Genomic DNA, 23,341 nt, shown 5'->3' on the forward strand with positions numbered 1-23,341 from the left:
TAGAACAAAAGATAAGACCTTCGAGGTATTTGTGGCCTTTGTCAAGAAAATCCAAGTGAAGATGGAATTGAAAGTAGCCTGCATCAGATCTGACCATGTGACAGAATTCGACAATGCCAAATTTGATGAGTTTTGCAATGAAAATGGGATTACTCACAACTTCTCAGCCCCAAGGACTCCATAGAAAAATGGTGTTGTTGAAAGATAGGACAGAACTCTGGAAGACATGGCACGGACAATGCTTATTGACAGTGGAATTGCCAAAAATTTCTGGACAGAGGCAATAAACAGTGTGTGCTACTTGGTGAACAGGTGCATGATCAGGCCCCTCCTGAACAAAGCCCCTTATGAGCTAATCAATGGAAGATAACCAAAGATAAATCATCTGAGAACCTTTGGATGCAAATGTTATGTTCTCAACAACGGGAAGGACCAGCTTGGGAAGTTTGATGCAAAAAGTGATGAAGGAATCTTTCTGGGATATTCCTCTCAAAGTAAAGCCTACAAAGTCTACAAAAAAAGGACACAATGTATGGAAGAAAGTGTTCATGTGATATTTAACGAGACACCCTCTTCTAGCAAGGAAGGAAACAATGATGATTAAGACAATGAACCACTTTTGGTTCTTGGAAAATATCTGATGTTTCAAATGGCAAGGCTGATATGATGAGCCAGATGAAGGAGGCAGGTGAAGACAATGTAACACCCTCTTCCACTTTTCAAGAGAACCTGGTACTCCAATTACTACCACTGAAGCTGAAGAAAGAGTTCGAGATGCAGTGCAAGGTACTCTACAGGTAGCAAAACAAGGAGTGCAGGGAAATCCATCCAATTTGCCCAGTTCCTCTACCAATCAAACTTTAGTCCCAAATTGGAAACACAAAAACTCCCATCCACTTGATAAGATAATCACCCCCTTGATTCTGGAGTTCAGACAAGATCAAAAACCATAAATTCCCTAGCCTTCTCAGCATTTCTATCTGAAATAGAACCCAAAAATATCAACGAAGCCTTGAAGGATGCAGACTGGATTATGGCAATGCAAGAGGAACTACATCAATTTAAAAGAAACAAGGTATGGCACCTGGTACCTAGACCCTCAGACAGAACCATCATAGGGACCAGGTGGGTATTCAGGAATAAGCTGAATGAACATGGAAATACTACAAGGAACAAAACAAGGCTTGTTGTCTAAGGATACAATCAGGAGGAAGGGATCGATTATGATGAGACTTTTGCCCCAGTTGCTCGCATGGAAGCTATTAGGATCCTCATTGCCTTTGCATCACATATGGAATTCACCTTATTCCAAATGGATATGAAGAGTGCCTTCCTGAATGGTTTTCTTAAGGAAGAAGTCTATGTCAAGCAACCTCCAGGATTTGAATGTCATGTACATCTTGAACATGTATTCAAATTGGATAGGGCATTGTACGGATAGAAGCAGGCCCCTAGTGCCTGGTATGGGAGGCTATCCAAGTTTCTCTAGGAAAATGGTTTCACAAGAGGAAAGATTGACAATACATTATTTTTGAAAAAACGGGGAAGGAACCTACTCATTGTTCAGGTTTATATGGATGACATCATATTTGGGGCTACAACAGACTCACTATGTGAAGAATTTGCCAAACTCATGGGAAGTGAGTTTGAAATGAGTATGATGGGGGAATTGAACTTCTTCCTGGGTCTTCAAGTGAAGCAGTCCATAAAGGGAATGTGTATCAGTCAGCAGAAATACATCAAAGAACTTCTGAAAAGGTTTGATATGGAAGCATCAAAGGTGATCGATACCCCTATTGCTATTGCTACTAAGCTAGACATGGGTGATTCTGGATCACCTCTAAATCAAACAATGTATCAGGGAATCATTGGATCTCTACTCTACCTTACTGCCAGCGGGCCAGACATTGTATTTAGTGTGGGATTATGTGCAAGGTTTCAATCAAATCCTAAGGAATCTCATCTGAAGCCTGCTAAGAGAATTCTGAGATATCTTAAGGGCACACAGGACCTGATTCTATATTATCCTTCAGGTGACAATTTCAACCTTATTGGCTATGCTGATGCTGATTATAAAGTTTATCTGGTGGACAGGAAAAGCACATCTGGAATGGCTCATTTCCTTGGATCATGTCTAATCTCATAGGGTACAAGGAAACAAAACTCAGTAGCTCTCTCAACAACTAAAGCAAAATATGTTGCAGCTGCCTCGTGTTGTGCTCAGTTACTGTGGATCAAGCAACAATTGGAAGACTTTGGAGTATACATTGATTGTGTACCGCTTCTATGTGACAACACCAGTGCTCTTAACATGGCAAAGAACCCTGTTCAACACAAGAGAACCAAACACATTGATGTCAGACACCATTTTCTTAGAGACAATGTGGAAAAGGGACTTATTTGTATGAGATTTTGCTGCACGGAAGATCAAATTGCAGATATCTTCACCAAATCTCTGAGCAGGGAACACTTTGAGAGAAATAGGGTGGCACTGGGGTTAATTAAACCTAATTGAGAACCTGGTTCTGCTCATATGGCTATGAAAGTCATACTCAGGTAAAATTAGCTAAAGTGTTTTCTGACCAGGCCTAACTCACATCTATACCGTTACAGGTAAATACGCATGACGATTATAGAAGCTAAAGGTATAGTGTTGAACTGCGAAAGAGAGCTGCAAAATCCTTTTACAAAAACAGGTCAGGAACCTGGTTCCTGTACCACAGGTTAGTAGTAATGTGTTATTCTCATACTTTTTCAAAAGACTACAAAATTAATTCAACTGCCACATCATCCGACTTTTAAGAGCCTGTATATCACGTCTTGTCTCCCAAATCCCTTCACTTCCTTTACACGTTATGTATTCCCACAAACCTACCGTCGTTTCGAATTCTTCAGCACCCGTTCCTCTCCCCTCTCATTATTATCCCTTCCTTCCATAAAACCCTCTCACTCCCAGCAGTTCTCAACCATTATCTCCCGTTGCATCTCTGTAATTTTTTTTCCAGAACCCTCTACCACTTCTCTCACGATGGCCAACGAACAATCTTCTCCTTCTCCTGCCATCAACACCACTCCCACATCTCCACCTTCCTTAGCATCACCACCAGAAACCCACTCCTCCACTATCCCTGATACTACTGTACCCACACCGGTTTCCTCTTCATCTCTGGTCGCCGTTACTCCTCCATCAAACCCTGTCTCACTTCCATGTGTTGCAACTTCCGACTCCCCAAAGGTTAATCCTACTTCTCCTCCTTCTTCTAATCAAACCAAAGAACCCTTGGAAAGTGCTACCCCTCAGGCGTCAGAGGTCTCTAAGGAAGATCCTGATCAGTACTTGAACTCCTCTGTTCTAGAATCAGTGGAAAGAAGCGGCAAAAAATATCATGGTTATCGCTGCTGAGAGTCTTACGAATGAAGGAGCCTCCCCTCTGCCTGAGTCTCAGGGGGAAGAAACTCCATTCTTAGGGGATGAACGGACTATGGTGCTTTTCGAGTCTCCGGTTCATGTCACAGTCACAGAAAAACCTGTTGGAGAACCTGATTCTCCTTCAGCCAAAGCAAACCAGGGGACCATCTTTTATACTAAGCCCTTGGAGTCCATTCCTCCTATTGCGGTACCTTTTGACGAAGATGATGAAGATGACATGGCTATCAGTGCCCGTTTTAAGATACATAAACCAGCAGTTACTCTTGAGTCTTCTTCCAAGCAACCCACTACCAGGTTGCAGAAGAAAGAGGCTTTTGAGTCTGCCTTGCAGAAGAGTAAGCGGAGTATTACGAAAAAAAAGAAGAGGTTGATGAAAAAGGGGGAAGTTGTGGTTGACAAAAACATTCCAGTGGTTGAGGTTGATGAAGAAGCTGTAGAGGAACCTAGTTCCTTAATGAAAAGATCTACAAAAGTCCAAAAGTCTGTTGTTGAAGCTTCCGAGGAAGCTGTGGAGAAACAAAGTGAAACATCTATGAAGAGTGGTGGTAAATCTAAGAAGGTTGTGGTTGAGAAAGATTTGTCTGAAGGTGATACTGTGGCTGTTGCAAGTAGGATAGGGAAATCTGTTGAAATGTTTAGAAAATGAAAGCGGGAAATTGTGGGAGGACCTGGTTCAATGAAGACCATACCAAATGATAGTGGACTTGGGCAGGAGAGATTGAGAACTCAAAAAGTCTTGTGGGGTTGCATGTTTGACCCGGAAATCTCGGAGATGGCAGGTATGAGGCAAGTTCTGGAGATGGTGGAATTTCAGTAATGGGGTCATTTGTTTAAAGAGGATGTGCCTAAGGTATATGAAGATGAGGTGCAAAACTTCTATGCAACTCTCTTCACTATTGAAGGGGACCATATCTGCGTACTGGTAAATGGAGTTGACATTGTGCTTGACGCTTCAGCATTTGGGAAAGTTCTCCAAGTTCCATGTGAATGGATGTTCTCAGTCAAGGGTGCTTGTGGAGCTAAATTTAGGAGAGCCATTGTGAAGGAGCAGGCTATCCAGCAGGGGGAACAGGTGCATAAAAAGGCACTACTTCTGGTATATCAACTTCTCTTTGAACTGGTCAATAAGGTTCTTTTACCTCGTGCTGAGAGGAGGTCTATAGCTTCCAAGTCTGATCTGGTCTTAATGGAGGCTCTTGATGAGTTTACGCCGATAAATATGCCAGCAATTATGATAGAACACATGCAAAAGGTGGCGAACTTTCAAGATGGCAATCACGGGCTTCTATACGGATTTCTTCTCACTCGGGTGTTCTAGTTTTACAAGGTAGCTTTTGCCAATCCAAAAGTAGGCACCCGCAAGCAAACCTTCTCCAAAACAACTCTGGAAGAGTGTGAGTGTGTAGAAAAGGTTGGGGGAAACACTTCGGCAATTTCTCAGCTGATAAATGCTAAGAATGCTGCTACTGAAGAAATCAGAAGGTTGAAGGCTCAGAATGCCATACTGGAAACTCTGCTCAGTCAAGCTGTTAAAGCACCTGGTTCTGTTAATTCTTCCCATGAAGAAATTTCCCGCTTGACTAAGGAGAATGCTGAGCTTAGGCAACAGGTGGAGAACCTGCGGGAGAAACTGCTTGAGGAACAAATGTCTACAAATGCCAGCATGGACCTGGTTCTCAAAACCATTGCCTCCTCCTCCAAGCCTCCCTCTTCTAGTGCCCCCTAGGATCCTCTCAGTGACCAGTTGTCTTATGTTCTGATGTTTTGTGGCTGTTGTTTTCTTTTTCTTTTTTTGTGTTGGCATGTTGGATTCCGCCGTTACTGCTCCCATTGAAACAGTCCAATTTATTCTTTGCAAAATTTATTCTCAATGAAACAACTCTTCTTTTGCTAGTACAATGCTTGTTTCCCTTTTGTTTCTCTTTTCTATCATGTTGTGTGCACATATGGGGCATGAGTTAGCTATGTTAGACTTCTTTATGCTTTTTTTGCCTGATTGTGCATTTTTAATGATGCCAAAAGGGGGAAGAGTTGGTTAACTTGAAAAATTGAAGCAGGTGATTAAAGGGGAAGCATAGAGTCACGGGGAACATATGAGGTTACTGCTACTTTATCTAGTTAAGTTAAGCTCTATAAATAGTAATCAATTTTAAAAGTTTATTATCATCAAAAAGGGGGAAATTGATGGGCTTAAGGTCTCTTAACCTTATGTTTTGATGACCTAACAAACTTTCTGTATAGAACCAGATAAAGGGCCTGATGCATGTCTGGTACAATCATTTAGCAATGAACTCAAGATAATCTGGGCAGTGTGCCTTTGGATTCACAAGAACCAGTTTAGGGACCTGATCCCTTGGTGTTTCCCAGACAGAAGTACAAGTCAACTCTACAGTTAAAAAGCAACTACAGAAAGTGACTGCTGCAACTATGCACTCTACAGTGCAGCAGTCACTTCCCATTGGGAAGAGGCGTGTACCAACCAAGAATAGACATCATCCTTGGGATGTCTTTTGAAGTATAATAACATGGTGTAAGGCAACAATATATTCACTTGAGCATTTAGTGATATTCTCTCAAGCATTGAAGATCTGATCCAGCATTGAAGTCACAAGTGTGTCAAGATAAGAAGACAACTCCACTACGGACCAGTTTCACTAAGAGTCTATGTGTATCCTTAGTTGAGTTGTAATCTTGTTTTTCTGTTCTTCATTGTAACTCCTATCTTGCTTTCTTAGAAGCTTTGTTTTAGGAAACTCAAAATCATAAACCATCTGAGTTTGTGTTGTGACTAGAGTTAGTCATAGGTTGAAGTCTTTGTAACTAGTGAGTGACAAAGTGGCTTGTGATAAGTGTATTACAAGTTAGGGTGATTGAAGTCTTTGTAATAGAGTCATTACAAAGTGGCTTGTAATAGTGTAGTTACAAGTTAGTGAAGTTGAAATCCTACCAGTGTAGGTCGTGGTTTTTGTCCCCTTGAGTTGGGATTTTTCCACGTAAAATCATGCACCTTATTTACATACTGTTTCAGTAGTTAGCACTGAGGGAACTGATATAGGACCAGGTCTCTATACAGTTGGTGGACTCATATAAACTATCAGTTCAGTTATCAAATCTTGCATGTGTTATTGTATACTCCCTCCGTTTCAATTAAGATGAGGTACTTTGACTCGGCACGGAGTTTAACAAGAAAAAAGAGACTTTTGAAACTTGTGGCTTTAAAAGCTTAAGGGGTCAAAGCTTTATGGGGCCATGACATTTGTGTAGTTATAAAAGCTTCTCATTAAGGGTAAAATAAGTAAAATGAAGAATTTAAGGTTGAATTATTTCTAAATTTAGAAGTGTGTCATTTATTTTGAAATAGACCAAAAAGAAAAGTACCTCTTCTAATTTGAAACGGAAGGAGTATAACTTTTGTCGGATGATCAAGACTTTTTTTTTGAGCAAACAGGAAATAGATATATTAATAACTAAGGAACATCTAGTACAAAGTCAGCATAACATGCATCTCAGAGGATGCATTGGTTTCCTAAGCTTGCTAACAGTTTGCAAGCTTCATTACTTAGAAATTTTTCATGGGTAGTGGATTCAAGTCTATCACTTTCCACAAAATCTATTAGGATGATCAAGACTTGATATATCTCCATTTTATCCATCTTGTTAAATGGCTAACGAGTTTATCCTTTAATCAGAACCCTTTTGCTTCTTGTTTCAAACGTCATGCTTTTCAACATAAGTTAATTAATGAGTATATGACTTGACCTTGCTAAGGATAAATCGTCAATGCAACTTGTACTGTCCATTCAAAAGCTTCACTATGTTATAAAATAAAGACTTTAAAGTAAAGAAATCAAAGACAAGTAGAGAGAGAGAGAGAGAGAGAGATTTATTATTCAACTTCAAATTCATGTACATAATGAACTGAAATATCTTCTATTTATAGAAGAAAGGAAGCTGCTACATAAGCTGCTACTGCAAGCTGCTGTGTAAGCTGCTACTGCAAGCTGCTGTGTAAGCTGCTACTGTAAGCTGCTGTGTAAGCTACTACAAGCTGCTGTGTAAGCTGCTACTACAAGTTGTGGTGTAAGCTACTACAAGTTGCTGTGTAAGCTGCTACTACAAGCTGCTCTGTAAGCTACTACAAGCTGCTACTACAAGCTGTTGTGTAAGCTACTTGTAAGTTGCTTGTAAGCTGCTTCTGTACCAGATATAGATAATCTTCTGCCCGGGTAATCTTTATCCATAACGGAGTACCGAAATGATAAGCTTTTTCAGGAAGCTTATTTATGACGGAGTACTAAATGAACATCCATAATATAATATATATTTATAACACTCCCCCTTGGATGTTCATTAAAAGATAATGTGCCTCATTAAAAACCTTATATGGAAAACCCCGTGGGAAAAACCCTTAATAAGGAAAAAAGAGTGCATCGCGTATTTTACTCCCCCTGATGAAAACCTTGTTTCAAATATTTGAATCTCCGCATTCCAATCTTGTATACCATCTTCTCAAAAAATTGAGTTTGTAGAGAATATTATCCACCACTATTTTAGATCGATTTAAATTATTCTCATCAAACCAAGAAGCTGGTACAAGTCATTTTATTGAGTTCCTTGCAACTTACCTGCATCAGCTGCTTGTAGAAAACTTCAATGGAGTACTAAATGGATAATCTTCTTCAGGAAGATTATCTACATCGAAGTAATAAATGGACACTCACAAAAATATTTTCAAAGCATTCCTCTTTGGATGTTCATTATTATGTGCCTCGTTAAAACCTTACTAGGAAAAACCTTGTGGGAAAAATCCCAGTCAAGGAAAAAGAGTACACTAATAATATACATTTGCAAGCTGCCTCATTAAAAACCTTACCAGGAAAAACTCAGTGGGAAAAAACCCGAGCAAGGGAAAAAGAGTACAGTGCAGAGACTTGGGTATATCTGGATCAAGGAGTTCATCATCCTCTTCTGGAGGTAAGAATGGATCCTTAATCCGTGTAGGAGAAGAACTATATCTTGCTAGTAAATTAACAGAAAATGCTATGGTAGGCCTTGTAGCATTAGCAAGATACATTGGTGCACCAATTGCACTGAGATAGGGTACTTCGGGATCAAGGAGTTCCTCATCCTCTTCTGGAGGTCGGAACAAATCCTTATCCACTTCAATGGGTGCGCTTTGTCCATGAAAAAGCGTTTTAAGACCCTTTCTGTATAGGCAGATTGATGGATAAAGATCATGTCCGCTAAATGTACAATTTGCAGACCAAGACAAATTTGTCTTTTCAAGATCTTTCATCTCAAATTCTTTCTTAAGATATTCAATTGCCTTTTGGAGCACTTCTGGAGTTCCAACAAGATTTATGTCATTAACATAAACAACAAGTATATTAAATTCAGAGTATATGGACAAATAACATTATATATGTAACCCTTTTCTCAGCAAATATTCACTGAGGCGATAATACCACATACGCCCAGATTGCTTTAAACCGTACAAAGATCTTTATAATTTGATCGAGTACATTTCTCGAGACTTTGAACTATATGCTTCAGGCATTTTAAATCCTTCAGGGATCTTTATAGAGATTTAATCAAATGAGTCATATAGGTTATGCCTCGCATTTAAATGGCATGACATCTTCAGGTGTCTGGACTACTGGTCCGATCCTCACAATATTTCACAGTATTATGCACTATATTGTATCAAATATATCGTCGACGATCATTTTGTATCGGTTCGTAAGCAACATAATTGAGATCTCATTACTTTATTTATTTTCATGTACCTGAACTTCTTCTGGAGTTTCAAGAAATGTTATGTCGTGGGATCTTCTAGAGCTTATTTCCTCCTCATTATGATCATTGTGATCATTAGCTCCTTATCATTTTTCAAGTATTGTTACCTTTGGAACCGACTGGTCTACCACGCTTCTTGCAAACAGTAAACTCTATCCTTCAGGGACTTTAAATTTTAATAGGAGCATTTGCAGCTGAAATATGATATTTGATTTTGGATCAGCAAATGCTTCTGGCATTTGACTTGAATTATCTTCTGAGTGAGGAACATACTAATGATAATTCGATTCATATAACATATTTTTCAGTTGTTTATTCCATCCCCCAAATGTTAGAAAAACTAACATATATCCCCAATCTTCTTTGGGAAACATATCTTTGTGTATTGTGGTAGAGAAATTAATCATATACCACACATCAAAAGATAGTAAAAATATTTGGTTTCTGATCCTAAACTAGTTGTGAGGGGAGGACATATCATATATTGTTGGTCTGACGCATACAAGTGCTGCTATATGCAATTTAGGAAATCTTAGACCAACATATGAAGTTTTGTTCTCATAAGTAATGGTTTAGCTATTAATAGGAGGTATCCAATGCTAAACCAACTTGGATATAAACCAGCATTATCAAGATGAACTGTCTTGATTTCATGATTTGAAAGTTGTGCTCTTAATTGAGAAAAGCAATCTCAAATGCCAAACTGCAGGTTGACAATAAACATACATGTAACCATCTCATATATGCATCTATAAGTGGTTCACATGATAGGTGAATGGGCCCATATTCACCTTTTATATATTTCAGAATTCAGGGGTTTAGTCCCAACTTTAGCCGGTATAATCAATTTATTATGAGAACAAGCAGCACAAGAGAATTCTTGAAGAATCTTCCGGTTCTTTAGTATATGCTTATCAGAATTCTCAAATAGCTCAATTAAAAATGGCAAATGAAAACTTCAAGTTTATCATGACATGTGCTATCTCTTAGTAAACTTCTGGTTTACAATGGCACAAACTTTTGCATTAGTAAACTTTTGGTTTACTGTGGCTACTTTTGTATAAGTAAATTTCTGATTTACTGTAGTTGCTTTTGCATTAGTAAACTTCTGATTTACTGTGGCTACTTTTGTATAAGTAAATTTCTTATTTACTGTAGCTGCTTTTGCATTAGTAAACTTCTGGTTTACTGTGATACATGATTGTCACGACCCGGATTTCCCACCCTCGGGAGTCGTGATGGCGCCTACTGATAGGAGCTAGGCAAGCCAACTAATTATTAACCTTTTAGGCAACATCGACAATATTAAGACAATGATACCTTTAATATAAAAGCGGAAATTCTAAATATAAATGAACTGAAACAAGTGCGGGAATTCAATTTCAACTTCTACCCAAGACTGGAGTCACTAACTCACGAACGTCTATGGAATACTAAAAACAGAGTCTGAATAAAATACAATACTGTTTGTTCCGGTACAAGGACAACAAACGAAATAAGGATAGAAGAGACTCCGGGCCATGCGGACGTTAGCAAGGCTACCTCGGGATCTCTGAACAGAAGTCAGCTCCCAAATGCTCCTACTGCTGTCCAAAAGCTGCTGCTCCGGTACTGTGATCTGTGCAAAAAGATGCACAGAGTGTAGCATCAGCACAACCGAACCCATGTGCTGGTAAGTGCCTAGCCTAACCCCGGCGAAGTAGTGACGAGGCTAGACCAGACTACCAGATAAACCTGTGCAGATATATATATACAAGTACAACAAAATAATAGCGAAAGTAAGCAATTAAAGCTGGGAAGGGGAAAACATGCTTATGGGGAAGCAGATAAAAGAGAATATCAGGATTAACAGAAGAAACTACATCTGATTTCTAACACAGAATAAAGGAAAACAACCCACTTTCACTTATTTCAATTTCCTCTCATTGCAGGCGTGCAACACGATCCCATTTCCTTACATCACGTGGTAGGCATACCACACGCTACCATTACAATAATATCACGTGGTCGGCGTGCCACACGTTCCCATTTCATAATAACTCGTGGTCGGTGTGCCACACGATCCCGTTTCATAATAATTCGTGGTCGGCGTGCCACACGATCCCATTTCATAATAATTCGTGGTCGGCGTGCCACACGATCCCATTTCATAATAATTCGTGGTCGGCGTGCCACACGATCCCATTTCTTTTAACACAATACACAACGTAATCCCGACAAGGGAGAAAGATGTTATAATAACTACCCCGGCAAGGGAGCAATGTAATACAATAAACTATCCCGGCAAGGGAGATCCAGCTATAACCAAACTCATTCAATTTCTACTTAACAATTAAATCCACACTTAGTCTCAACAATTACTGGCTCAGTGTTAAAGATTTCCAACCAATTCCTCCTAAATAACAATTACAAATTCGATAATTTAGCAAATTAGGACTCACGGTCATGCTCGACACCAGTGTGTAGATACTCGTCACCATGCCTATACACCGTACTCGACAAATAGCAATTAACAAATAAGACTCTACTCCTATTCCCTCAAGCCAAAGTTAGACAAAACACTTACCTCAAATGCTCCAAACTCAACTCAAGCCTTTAGTATAGCTTTACCCTTCGAATTCACCACCAAACCGCTCGAATCCAGTAATGCATGAAAATGAATTTCCCAAAGTTTTACTCAAAAATTCACAAAACGCCCCCGGGCCCACGTGGTCAAAACCCGAGGTTCGAACCAAAACCCGGTTACCCATTCACCCACGAGTTCATACCTATGTTTTGTTTTGAAATCGGACCTCAAATTGAGGTCCAAATCCCCAATTTTAAGAAAACCTAAGTTCTACCTAAAATCCCCATTTTCACCCATGAAAATCCTTTATTTTAAGATGAAAACATGTTTAGTGATGTTAAAGATTGAAGAAATTAAGTAAAAATTGACTTACAAATGATTTGGAGAAGATAGATTTCTTGAAAAATCGCCTATGGAGTTTGTGTTTTGAAAGAATGAAGAAAAGGGGTTTAAAATTCGTCTAAGTATGAAAAATGCAGGCCTCAGATGTGGAAAATGCGAACATGGGTTCGCAATGGCGAACCCAGCAGGTCTGAGAATTGCGAGATTCTAGTTCGCATTTCCGAACTTGGGCCACTTGGGAGGACTTCGCATTTGCGAACATTTTGTCGCTTTTGCGGAGTCTGGGTCCTTCCCATTTGCGAGCCCCTTGTCGCATTTACGACTCCAGTCCAATGTCCCTTCCCTCGCATTTGCGATGCCAGGCTCGCATTTGCGAGACCTGCTTCGAAAATGCGAAAAATGCAGAACTGTGATACGAGATTTTCCTAAGGTTCAAAATGCAACTCGACGCCTATCCAAAACACACCCGAGCCCTCGGGGCTCACAACCAAACATGCACACAACCTCAAAAACCTCCTACGGACTTATCCGTGCGATCACATCGCAGAAATAACATCAAAAACAAATAATCAAACCTCAAAATCACTAATTTTCCTTCAGGTTTCATAAACTTTCAAATTTGAAACTTATAGTCCGAAACACGTCAAATGACGTCCGATTTCAACCAAACTTCACAGGAAGCGCTTAAACCACATATAAGACCTGTACCGGGCGCCGGAACCAAAATACAGGCCCGATACCAACTCATTCTAATCCATTTTCATTTCAAATTTTCATATAAATTTCAAAAAAACAATTTCTTTTAAAAATTCATTTCTCGGGCTTGGGATCTCGGAATTCGATTTCGGGCATACGCCCAAGTCCCATATTTTTCTACGGACCCTCCAGGACCATCAAATCACGTGTCTAGGTCCGTTTACCCAAAATTTTGACCAAAGTCAATTTTAACCATATTAATATCAAAATTTAGCATTTTTCACATAGAATTCATATTTAAGCTTTCCGGCTACGCGCCCGGACTGCGCACGCAATTCGAAGCAACCCTAAATGAGGTTTTCGAGGCCTCGAAGCACAGAATGAATAAGAAAACAGGTGATGACCCTTTGGGTCGTCACAATGATGTAGTACAAATTGAAGAATAAGGCGGGTAACTTTTTCACATTCATATTTACCCCCTATGATTGTGGAACATAAAGATTTTCAATCTTTCAATCATTTGTAGTCTCAGTATGATTGTCATTTGTATTAGTAAACTTCAGGTTTACTACAACATATGTTTTGATGAATGACATATTTGTATATAAGCTCTTCGAGAGACTTCATTTATTATCCACAATCTAATATTTATCGGTCACTATTGGTGTCATGTGTCTTCTAGACAAACAATTAGCTCTTCAGGTGTTTTTGATAAATTTTGTACTACCAAATATCGCTCAGACACTTCTGGTGTCATGAGAAAAAAGTCATAATCAAATGAACAATAGAAAGACAATACTAAATTTATAAATGTAAGAAATTAAGAATTTCATACCACCAATTTTGTGACAAATGTCTCCTTCGGGGAGAAACGCCATTAAGATCTGAATATTTTATATCAAAGCGGTAACTACATAGTCATTACATCCTTCAGGGAAATATACATGAGTTGTTATTTCGGGGAACTCGATAACTAACCATAACATATTTACGTGGTTGTAGTAGAAAACATTCAACAAGAATACTTTTGCCTTGGAATGATATTTAATAAAAATTTCCAAGATATTTTACGTACAACGGGTACGTACGATAATGATCTTTATGCCACAAAAATAAGATTTATATTCTTTGTTATTCTACCTCTTCAGGAGGTGAGTTGTGGTATTTCTTCATTCACTCCAGGGAATGAAAATGTGCTTCAAAAAATAATTTTGAATAGCTTATTATTTTTGCTCAAGCACAGAAAGACACAGTTTCCTAACATTTTCCTGCTTCAGGAGAAAATTTCAATTGTGTTACTTCTTCAGGAGCAAATTTAAAATACGAAATATTGAGTATATATTCCCTCAATCATATTACCTCTTCTAGAGGTGAATTGTAATATATTCGCATCAAAGGCACGTTCATATTTACGAGCTTTATTAATATTGTCACATTCACTTCAGGAATGAACTAATATTTATCAAAAGTTCTCATCCTTCAGGGAATGGAACATAATTATCTGAACGTGCATTAATCACACCAAATCGTGTGATGCTTCAACCTCTTTTAAGATAATGCTACTTCAAAAGCAAATCGAGGCATGCAAGTAATATAGAGAAATTTTCTCTAACTTATCTTCAATTGTAACCATAGAAAGCCTAAATTATCACTTCTAGTGGTTATAGGCATATACCACTTCTGGTGGTTACCAAAATTTAGTTACAATGAGATATATGAAACATAACCACTTCTGGTGGTTGTATATTTCTTGTACGCTCTGTTGGAGTTTAAGTGGATCTAACAATGTTATCCACTTTGTAATCCTTTATTAAGATAATAAGGATGAAAACAAATACCAAAATAGGTATTGTATACGTAGCATATAACCAAGCAAGCGGTGATAAAGATATTAAATCAAATATAAGCAAAAGGCTCAAATTACTTTACACAAATTCGGCCACTCCCGACATAAGTGATATCCACCTCACTACCTCCAAGAAGAAAAGCTTACCACCTCAAGGATGTAATATGCCTTATGATGCTCGGAGTGAACAAAATCTAACCATGGACGTAAGAGCGTCGCCTTACATCGGAGATGAACACTGAAATAGAAATTGAATTCGAAGTAAGTGCTCAAAATGGTAGAGTCTCGTGCTGATAATGTGTTATAAAATAAAGAAATCAAAGACAAGTAAAGAGAGAGAGATAGAGATTTATTATTCAACTTCAATTCATGTACATAATGAACTGAAATCTCTTCTATTTATAGAAGAAAGGAAGCTGCTGTGTAAGCTGCTAGTGCAAGCTGCTGTGTAAGCTGCTACTACAAGCTGCTGTGTAAGCTACTTGTAAGTTGCTTGTAGCTGCTTCTGTTCCAGATATAGATAATCTTCTGCCGGGGGTAATCTTTATCCATAACGGAGTACCGAAATGATAAGCTTCTTCAGGAAGCTTATTTATGACGGAGTACTAAATGAACATCCATAATATAATATATATTTATAACACACTAGACATTAGTGTTAGTTATTGCATTTAAAAATAATTATTTATATTTTCTATAATTAATTATTTATACTTTAGTGGATTTTTTTAAAATATATTTATTTTTTACAGGATTCCTATCAAAGCTAATGGATGGATGAACTCATAACGCACAATTTAGATCATCTCGAGGAAAATAAAAGCTGTTTTTCTTTTACTTAATTAGATATCTTATATATATTTTTATTAGTTCGATTAATTTAAATTTTTGTCGGATAAATTCATTGAGATGGAATTTAAACAGTCTCTACTAAGAGATTTCTATTCTTATACTCTGAATCCGAATGAAAATAACTAAATGAGCTTAAACTAATTTGCCTACTGATATCTTCAGACAAATAAACATAAAACACAAGTGTCAAAATGGGTGAGTTGAAATCATTATTCTGCTTTGTTTATACAGTAACATGTTGTCTGTGTAAATGGTGGCACAGCCTCCATTTTCACTACTATTTGTTAGGGTTTAAACCCAACACACCAAATTTAAGGTTATGAAAGGCAGATCCACAGTTTAAAATCTGCTTTTTTCTTTCTTCACTTTTTGTCTTTCCCTTGCTTTTCAAGCTTTCACTTTTTTATCCTAATAATGCTTGTATTAGGATAAACTGTCTACATTACACCTTTGAAGGCGCGACTTTTCCCCGAACCTTGCGTGAACGCAAGATACCTTGTGCTAGTAACGGATTCAAAATTTTAAAGTCATAAGTGCTCGCCGATAAAAATTCCGAAAGAAGTGGAAAAAAGAGTTTAATCGTAGATACTCACTCAACATTTATCTAAGTATATTTATAATCGTATATACAAATTTAATAAATCTGGTTAAAGATAATGGGTGCTTAAGAACCCACAAAAAACCATATAAATCATCATTATTTTGTGCATCGAACTATCCTTTTCGTTCTTTATTGTTCCCTCTTGTGCAATATTTATCCATCCAATGTTAAAAGAAATTAACTCTTCTTAGTTCTTACCCCCTTCCCCAAAAGGTACTTAGTAAAAAGACAAATGATATCTTCGTTGACTGTGAATTTTGCAAATGTTTCGAAATATTTTTCGCTATAAATTATTATTGTTATTGTTAATTTCATTTATGTAGTTATAATATGTAAACCTTATGTCAAAAATTCAAAAACTAATGTTTTAATCCAAAGATATTTTTTTTGTTAATCTTCATACCTTGAATATGTGTGAAATTTAATTACACTCATATATAATCAGTATATAATATCAATCGCGGTCTATATTAGACTTTCGCATCCCAAATCATTTTAGACATATATGTACACAGACCATAACTAATAAACTCACAAATAAAAGAGGAGAAAAGGTAATATAATAAAGTCAAACTTTCTATAACAACATCGTTTGTTTCGATATTTTTTGGCTATTATAGTGAAGTGCTGTTATATAGGATATATATTATAATATAATATAATATAGTCAATTCCAAGAAAAAGTTGACTTTTATAATGAATAGTTGTTATATGAGTATTGTTATAGAAAGATCTGACTGTATTTTCTCCTAAATATCATCTTTCTTTTATCTTCTTTTTTTTTTTACCTTCCTCAATCAACGGGCTCTTTCTTTAATTTTCTTCTTTTTGCTTTTATTTCCTATTGAATCTAATCCAGAAATTTGTTGGTACATACAATATTAGAGTCAAAGAGGGGACCTAATTGTAATGTAAACCCCCTAGTAGGGGACCTGTCTACTATATTGGGAATTATAAAGAGTCTTAATCCTCTTAACTTTTGACTCATTGAAAATTACCTGCAACACAATGGCCACTCAATCTTTTAAGAGTTGTTAAGTTGTGTACATATTTTCCCTCTGAGTTTTCAGCATTATTCCAACAATATCTGATTCGATTCAATGACCTTGTTTCATTCAAGATTATATACCATTATGATAAGGTAGAAAATTTAGGACCATTTGTAACTAATGAGAGTTCATATTGTTCAAAGAATACAAATTTTAAGTGGTCCGTTAATTTGATTTTATGAATATAGATTATCACTGACAGCTACAAGTTCAACTGAATGCAGTATTTTTGACACGAAGTATGAATATATATAAACAAATACTAATATAGTAATTAGGGGTGACAATTTGCGCCCAAACTCAGTTTAATCCGCCGACTCGTCCGAGATTGGGTCAGTTATTGACCCGCTCATTTGTTGAACTCAGCCCATCTTAACCCAGTCCATTTCAGTCCATCTAAAGTTGGGCTGGTTTTTAACCTAAATTGATCCATGAGTAACTTTGCTAAAATATCTTTAAAATAATTCTTTTTTTGTTTGATATGTTATATATGACCATAACAAAAGAAAAAAAGTCTAATTTATAAGAAAACAAAATACATTAATTAAAGTTAGGTAAGAGTTGAATCGATTGGGCTACTCAGCCCAAAACCAGCCAAACCCGTTTATCTGACACCAGCTAGTAATATTTTAATAAATAATATAATTTGAACCAACTTTAAATATTATAAATTAGGTATTAAGAACTTTAAAGTCCGTGTCATTAAATTTAAATTTTGAATCCGCCTAAAATCACGAGGAATCTACACATGGGTCGAAGCCAAATGGATAGACTAAGACTAAACATATCGACAATGAATTATTTGTTCGAATATGAGTGACAAATTTATACCACTCGTGTAGGTTCTTTGAATGATCACATGCAATGCACGTGAATCTTGTTCCTTCCTAATAGCAATTTGATAATAACTTAAGATATTTGGTACTTAATTCGAAGGAGACAATATTGTCGAGTTCATTTCTTTCAACCCTAGTAATGTCATCTTTCTTGTGTTGTAAGTGATGCAGCCATTACATAAAATTATTTTATTTTATGGGACCAAACATAAAGGAAACAACAATTCCTTGCCCATTGGGAACATATGTCTCCTCATTTTATTATTCCTGTATTCTGCTTTTTCGTATTTTAGTTACAATATTAAGACACATCCTTGGTCCGAGTTTAATTAAATAATCAACCTATAACATATCCCAAATTGTTTTATTAACCCAAAGCTATGAATGAATAAAATAATAGCTAAATGCATGCATGTAAACAGACTTGAAAAGCATTCTTGTATTCTTTATCATTATCATCTCGTTTTATTTTTCGATTGTCTTAGGTTTTTGTTGTTATGGATAAAATCATTTGGATTAACACGAAGTGGGAATATCACTGAGGGGATCCTTAATTACGCATGATACGAATTCAAAATTTAAATTTAATGTATTATGAATTTAAGATTATTAGTACTAATTGATTGTATTTTTAAAATTATGAAAATCTGATATTATCAAAATTCTAGTAGATTTTACATATTATTAGTGTGTTACCGTCGAAAGTACTTGATCCAAATGAACCTATAGTCTAAGAACTAAATCCACCATAACTTTCTACCCTTAATCAACGATCTCGAGTTTTTAATTTTTTGCGAATGAAAACTTTTGTTAAGGATCGAAGTGCTTTACTCCCTGTCAGTCTACAACAACAACAACAACAACAACAGACTCAGTGAAACCTCACAGTGTACACAGACAGTGGCGGATGTAGAGTATAGTTACTGGGTTCCTGGGAACCCAGTAACTTTTGCAGAGACCCTGTATTTTTATTAAAAAATCCATGAAATGTCTATAAATATATAACTGTGAACCCAGTTATTATTAGATATTAATTTGAAATTATAATAGGAACCCATAAACTTCAAATCCTGAATCCGCCTCTGTACACAGACCTTACCCCTACCTTATGAAGGTAGAGATGTTATTTCCGAATGACTCTCGACTTAATAACAATAAAAATGAAGCAATACACAAACAATTACCCTATGTCAGTCTACCCAACATAATTTGAATCGGTAAATTTTGAATACGAATTAATTAAAAAATTAGTACAATGAAATTGCAAAGTTCAAGGACATGCAAAATGCAGTGAATGTTACAATCAACAAACACGTACGAGTTAATAGTTCAAACTTCAAAGCATGTCTCGAGAGAGGAATACAAATTTGCATGAAATGGGAAACCCCCTTTTATTTGGCTTTTCCTTGGCTTTGACATAAATCCGTGACTTTATATTTTGCTGTGTAAAATACACTTTTGCCTTAGTATATTTTTGTATGTAACTCAGAAATCTAGGGTTTTGGCTGGTATTGGATTTTAACTGCCTTTGCTTTGACGCTCCCACAAGGCGTGTTTCATCAACTCTGTTGTTTCACAAGAAAAAGCATTATAAAGTGTTTTTCTGTTTTGTTTTTTCTTTTGGGTACAATGATATAGTTTTCAGTTACCCAAAAAAACTTGTTGATAAAAAGCAGCATTGGTTGTTTTCTTTTCTTTTTACAACTACTAATACAAGTTAATTATGGTAGTTAGAATGGATTAAATATAATATTTTCATCCTTAATTAGAGATTTTGAATTTGAGTTATCAATATATAAAGAAAAAATTGAATAGAAAGTGTTTCCCCGTTAAATGAGCTGTACGTAGGGCGAGTTCGATTTTTAATTATATAGTTGAACCCACTATTCTTTCTTTTTGAATCAATAACGGTATCTCATATAAATGTAGTATAAAAATAACGCTACAGTTGTAAAATAAACAACCCAAGATTGCTAATTTCAAAATTGAAAAAATATATATCAAACATGGAATAAAATAATCCCACGATTTTTCATAATTAGGATTCATGAGAATGGAAAACAAATTAGGCCTAACTTATTGATCCTCATATAGACCATTAGCACATTATTTCATTACCAGAGGTAGGCCATAATGAGTAAAATTGAGTCTTTAACTTCTTATCAGAAAAAAGTAAAAATAGAGTACGAAGCTTTAATTCAAGGCAACTCCTTTCCCATAAAGGTGAATACATCAAGTTGAGCATGCACAACTGAATTACTAAGCTTTATGCAACATTGTGAAAAAACATTTATACTACTATCTAGTTACTTTTAAATTAACTACTTACGAATAAATTATTATAATAAATATTGTTAAATAACATAATAAAAAATGATAACAAATTTAATAGCATAATATTAAACCATACTGATAATGTAAAATTACTATCATTGTAAATGACTTTAAAAAAATTATAACTTATATATACTAACAGTGTAATAAACTAATAGTGTTATGCAATATATTATAACATATCGCATGTTATTTGTCAACAACAATAACAATAAACCATAGTCCAATTTCACAAATGGGGTTTGGTAAGAGTATGTTTATGCAGACCTTACTCCTACACTGTAAAGATAGAAAAGTTATTTTTGATAGATCCTCGACTCAAGATTTTATATAATTTACGTATACTAATTTTAACATTTACATATATTAATTTTTAGACATATATTAACATTGTTGTTGTAATCTACTACGTAGTAAAAAAATATTTTACCGTGTAAAATTATTTTTAGCAAAAACTCAAAATAGGAAAGCATGCATTTTCTTTCTTTTATGAAATTGTATACCATAACAAAAAGAGTAATAAAATTGTTTCCTATAAAAAGGAGAAGTCAGGGGTGGCATGAATGCACGCGCATTGAATGCGTGTACGAATATGCAACATATTTAATACTAATAAAGGACTTATTGTCTGCTCAAAAAAGGATTCTTAGTGTGACAATTTGGGTCGGCTAAAGTATAACAATGATAGAGACACACTTAAGAAACTGTTGTCCCTTCTTCACTTCTTTGTCTCACCCCCTCCATCTCTCCATGTCCCCCCTCTGTTTTGTTGGTGGGTGGGTGGGGGTACCCCGGGGGGAGGGGGTAGGAGAGTACATATAGTTATAGTTTATATACATACATATATATATATATATAGCAACTGTTTATTTCATTTCACAACATATATAGTAGGATACTACAAGACTAATTTTCTTCTCATATATTTAACAATTTGTGTATCATTTTAAGAAACTGAATTTTTTTGGATAATATGATGGAGCTTCAATTGGGGCTTGCTTTATGTAGTAATTCAGCAAAAGGGTGTAATTTTGATGACATAAAAATTGAGTCTTTGAGTGGAAATTTCAAGTTGAACAACATCAAGAAATGTAGCTCGAGTCAAGTTTTTGATGTTGTAGATGAAAATGTTCAAGTTCTTCAAACTTTGCCTTTGCTTGTTTGGGACAAAGTTAATGAACACGATGAAAGGTATTTTTAAATTTTTATTAGCATTTTCTCTACTTCTAGTCTATAATGATTTTAATTATTTGAGATTATACGAAATTATAGTTACTGAGTTCAACTGAACCAGCGTTATTGGTATATGTCAAAAATTCTAACAAATATTATATTATGAACTCATTACTTAAAAGTATAACGAATTGAATATTAATATATTTAATCTTGAATCCAGCTCTTATTATTATTGTTTTTGTTATTTATTTTATAATGATTTCAAGAAATTGTTGACATTGTTATGAATTGATTGAACAGAAAAGATGGGGATGAAGAAGGGGTGGTGGGGTGGCCACCGGTGAATTCTTTGAGGAAGAAGCTCTGCCACCAGAACCGCCGTGCCGGCGGCGCAATGAACTATGTCACAGTGGAGAACGGTGGCGGCGGCAGTGGCAGTGGTGGCGGCGGCAGAAGATCAAATTCTAAGTACGTGAAAGTGAAAATGGAAGGAGTTGGAATAGCAAGAAAGATTGACCTAAGTCTCTTTCAATCTTATGGGACACTCACTGACACCTTAATTGCTATGTTTGGAAAAAGTGAGTATAATTTTAATTTTGCAATTTTTCTTATTTTACCTTATTCCAATTTCCAAATTTAGTTTTTTTTTTTTTTCATTTCTGTTCTTTTTGGGGGGAAAATTTGCTAAATTAATTGATGTTATACAGGTAAAGAAAATGGTGATGCATATGAACTTACTTATCAAGATAAAGAAGGTGATTGGCTTCTTGCTGGTGATGTACCTTGGAGGTATTTATAAAATTTAATTATTTTCTTCCTTTTTATTGATTATTTTGTTTTTAATTGTGTTTATTCTTTCTTTTTAATTAAATGCTAATTTGGAAACTTTTTTTTGTAGAACTTTTGTAGGGTCAGTGCAGAGGCTAAAATTGGTTAGAGATGAAGATTATTGACAGATGGAGCTACCTAATGGAGTATCTTAATTTTCTTTCTATATTTCTTTTAATCTTTTATGTTTTGTATTTTACCTTTTGATGTCCAGAAAGATGTATTTCAAATAGAGTTTTTGACTATTTTGTGTAAAAAAAATTTGAAGAATTAGCTTATGACGTACTCTTAAGTTCAACAAAATGCCAAAAAAAATAAAATAGATATAGTCTATGATAAAAATGCTAGACAGTTTTTCCCCCAATTTTTTGCAGATACTCACTTGTTTTATTTTGGCCCTTTCCGCTAAATGTATTTTAGTATAATAAATTGAAGATAAGACATTCACTTGTTTTTGGTTAATCTGTTATGAACTTAGCTAGTTTTAGTAGAAGTAATAATGTGAAGGCAATTTTTATTTTCTTAACGAAAATTGGCTACCTACCTTTTCTGCATTAATATAAACATAAGAAAGAAAAAGATTTGAGTTCAAATGATTTCACTAATGTCGCAAGAAAGATAGAAAAATCGTATTGAGAGTCTCCTTTTTTTTTATTTTCTTTTATCAATGATTTATAAGATATTGTGGAAAAGATAAGAGATCGATCGAACATTTCTATATAAATGTCATTTTGTGTTCTCAATTCAAAGTATGCGGCCAAAACTATTCATCCGAAGCTATAAAAGTGTATAATTTTTTATAGAATGTATATATGCATCAACAACATACACAAAATATTTATTTTTTTGGTTATTATCTTAGAACGGCAACACAGTGTTACTTTCCAAAGTATAATCACCAAAAATGATTGCAATGGGAGTTATCATACTGATGGGCCGGCTGTCTAAAACTATGAGCTAAGCGGGGAGAAATTAAAAAATAGCCAGAT

General features: G+C 35.7%; 2 protein-coding genes across 2 annotated transcripts; both read left to right on the plus strand.

Annotated features, from left to right (window-relative positions):
* On the plus strand, nucleotides 2,624-4,076 carry LOC109230364 (mucin-2-like). The gene is made up of 3 exons (XM_019395869.1): nucleotides 2,624-2,723; nucleotides 3,006-3,310; nucleotides 3,357-4,076. Exons 1-3 carry the CDS (start codon nucleotides 2,624-2,626, stop codon nucleotides 4,074-4,076), a joined length of 1,125 nt encoding a protein of 374 aa, XP_019251414.1.
* LOC109230628 (auxin-responsive protein IAA29-like) lies at nucleotides 21,207-22,797 on the plus strand. The gene is made up of 4 exons (XM_019396086.1): nucleotides 21,207-21,539; nucleotides 21,825-22,102; nucleotides 22,232-22,313; nucleotides 22,423-22,797. The coding sequence occupies exons 1-4, from the start codon at nucleotides 21,322-21,324 to the stop codon at nucleotides 22,475-22,477; spliced, it is 633 nt and encodes a 210-aa protein (XP_019251631.1). The 5' UTR covers nucleotides 21,207-21,321; the 3' UTR covers nucleotides 22,478-22,797.

The sequence above is a fragment of the Nicotiana attenuata genome, chromosome 7 (assembly GCF_001879085.1).
Source record: "Nicotiana attenuata strain UT chromosome 7, NIATTr2, whole genome shotgun sequence".
Taxonomy (NCBI): Eukaryota; Viridiplantae; Streptophyta; class Magnoliopsida; order Solanales; family Solanaceae; genus Nicotiana; species Nicotiana attenuata.

Bases quoted from the DNA above. Each gene is read 5' to 3' on its own strand.
- LOC109230364 (XM_019395869.1), top strand. From the start codon at position 2,624: ATGACGATTATAGAAGCTAAAGGTATAGTGTTGAACTGCGAAAGAGAG. The intron at 2,724-3,005 runs GTTAGTAGTAAT...TTTTTTTTCCAG, and splicing joins ACCTGGTTCCTGTACCACAG to AACCCTCTACCACTTCTCTC. The intron at 3,311-3,356 runs GTCTCTAAGGAA...CCTCTGTTCTAG, and splicing joins CTACCCCTCAGGCGTCAGAG to AATCAGTGGAAAGAAGCGGC.
- LOC109230628 (XM_019396086.1), top strand. From the start codon at position 21,322: ATGATGGAGCTTCAATTGGGGCTTGCTTTATGTAGTAATTCAGCAAAA. The intron at 21,540-21,824 runs GTATTTTTAAAT...TTGATTGAACAG, and splicing joins GTTAATGAACACGATGAAAG to AAAAGATGGGGATGAAGAAG. The intron at 22,314-22,422 runs GTATTTATAAAA...TTTTTTTTGTAG, and splicing joins GCTGGTGATGTACCTTGGAG to AACTTTTGTAGGGTCAGTGC.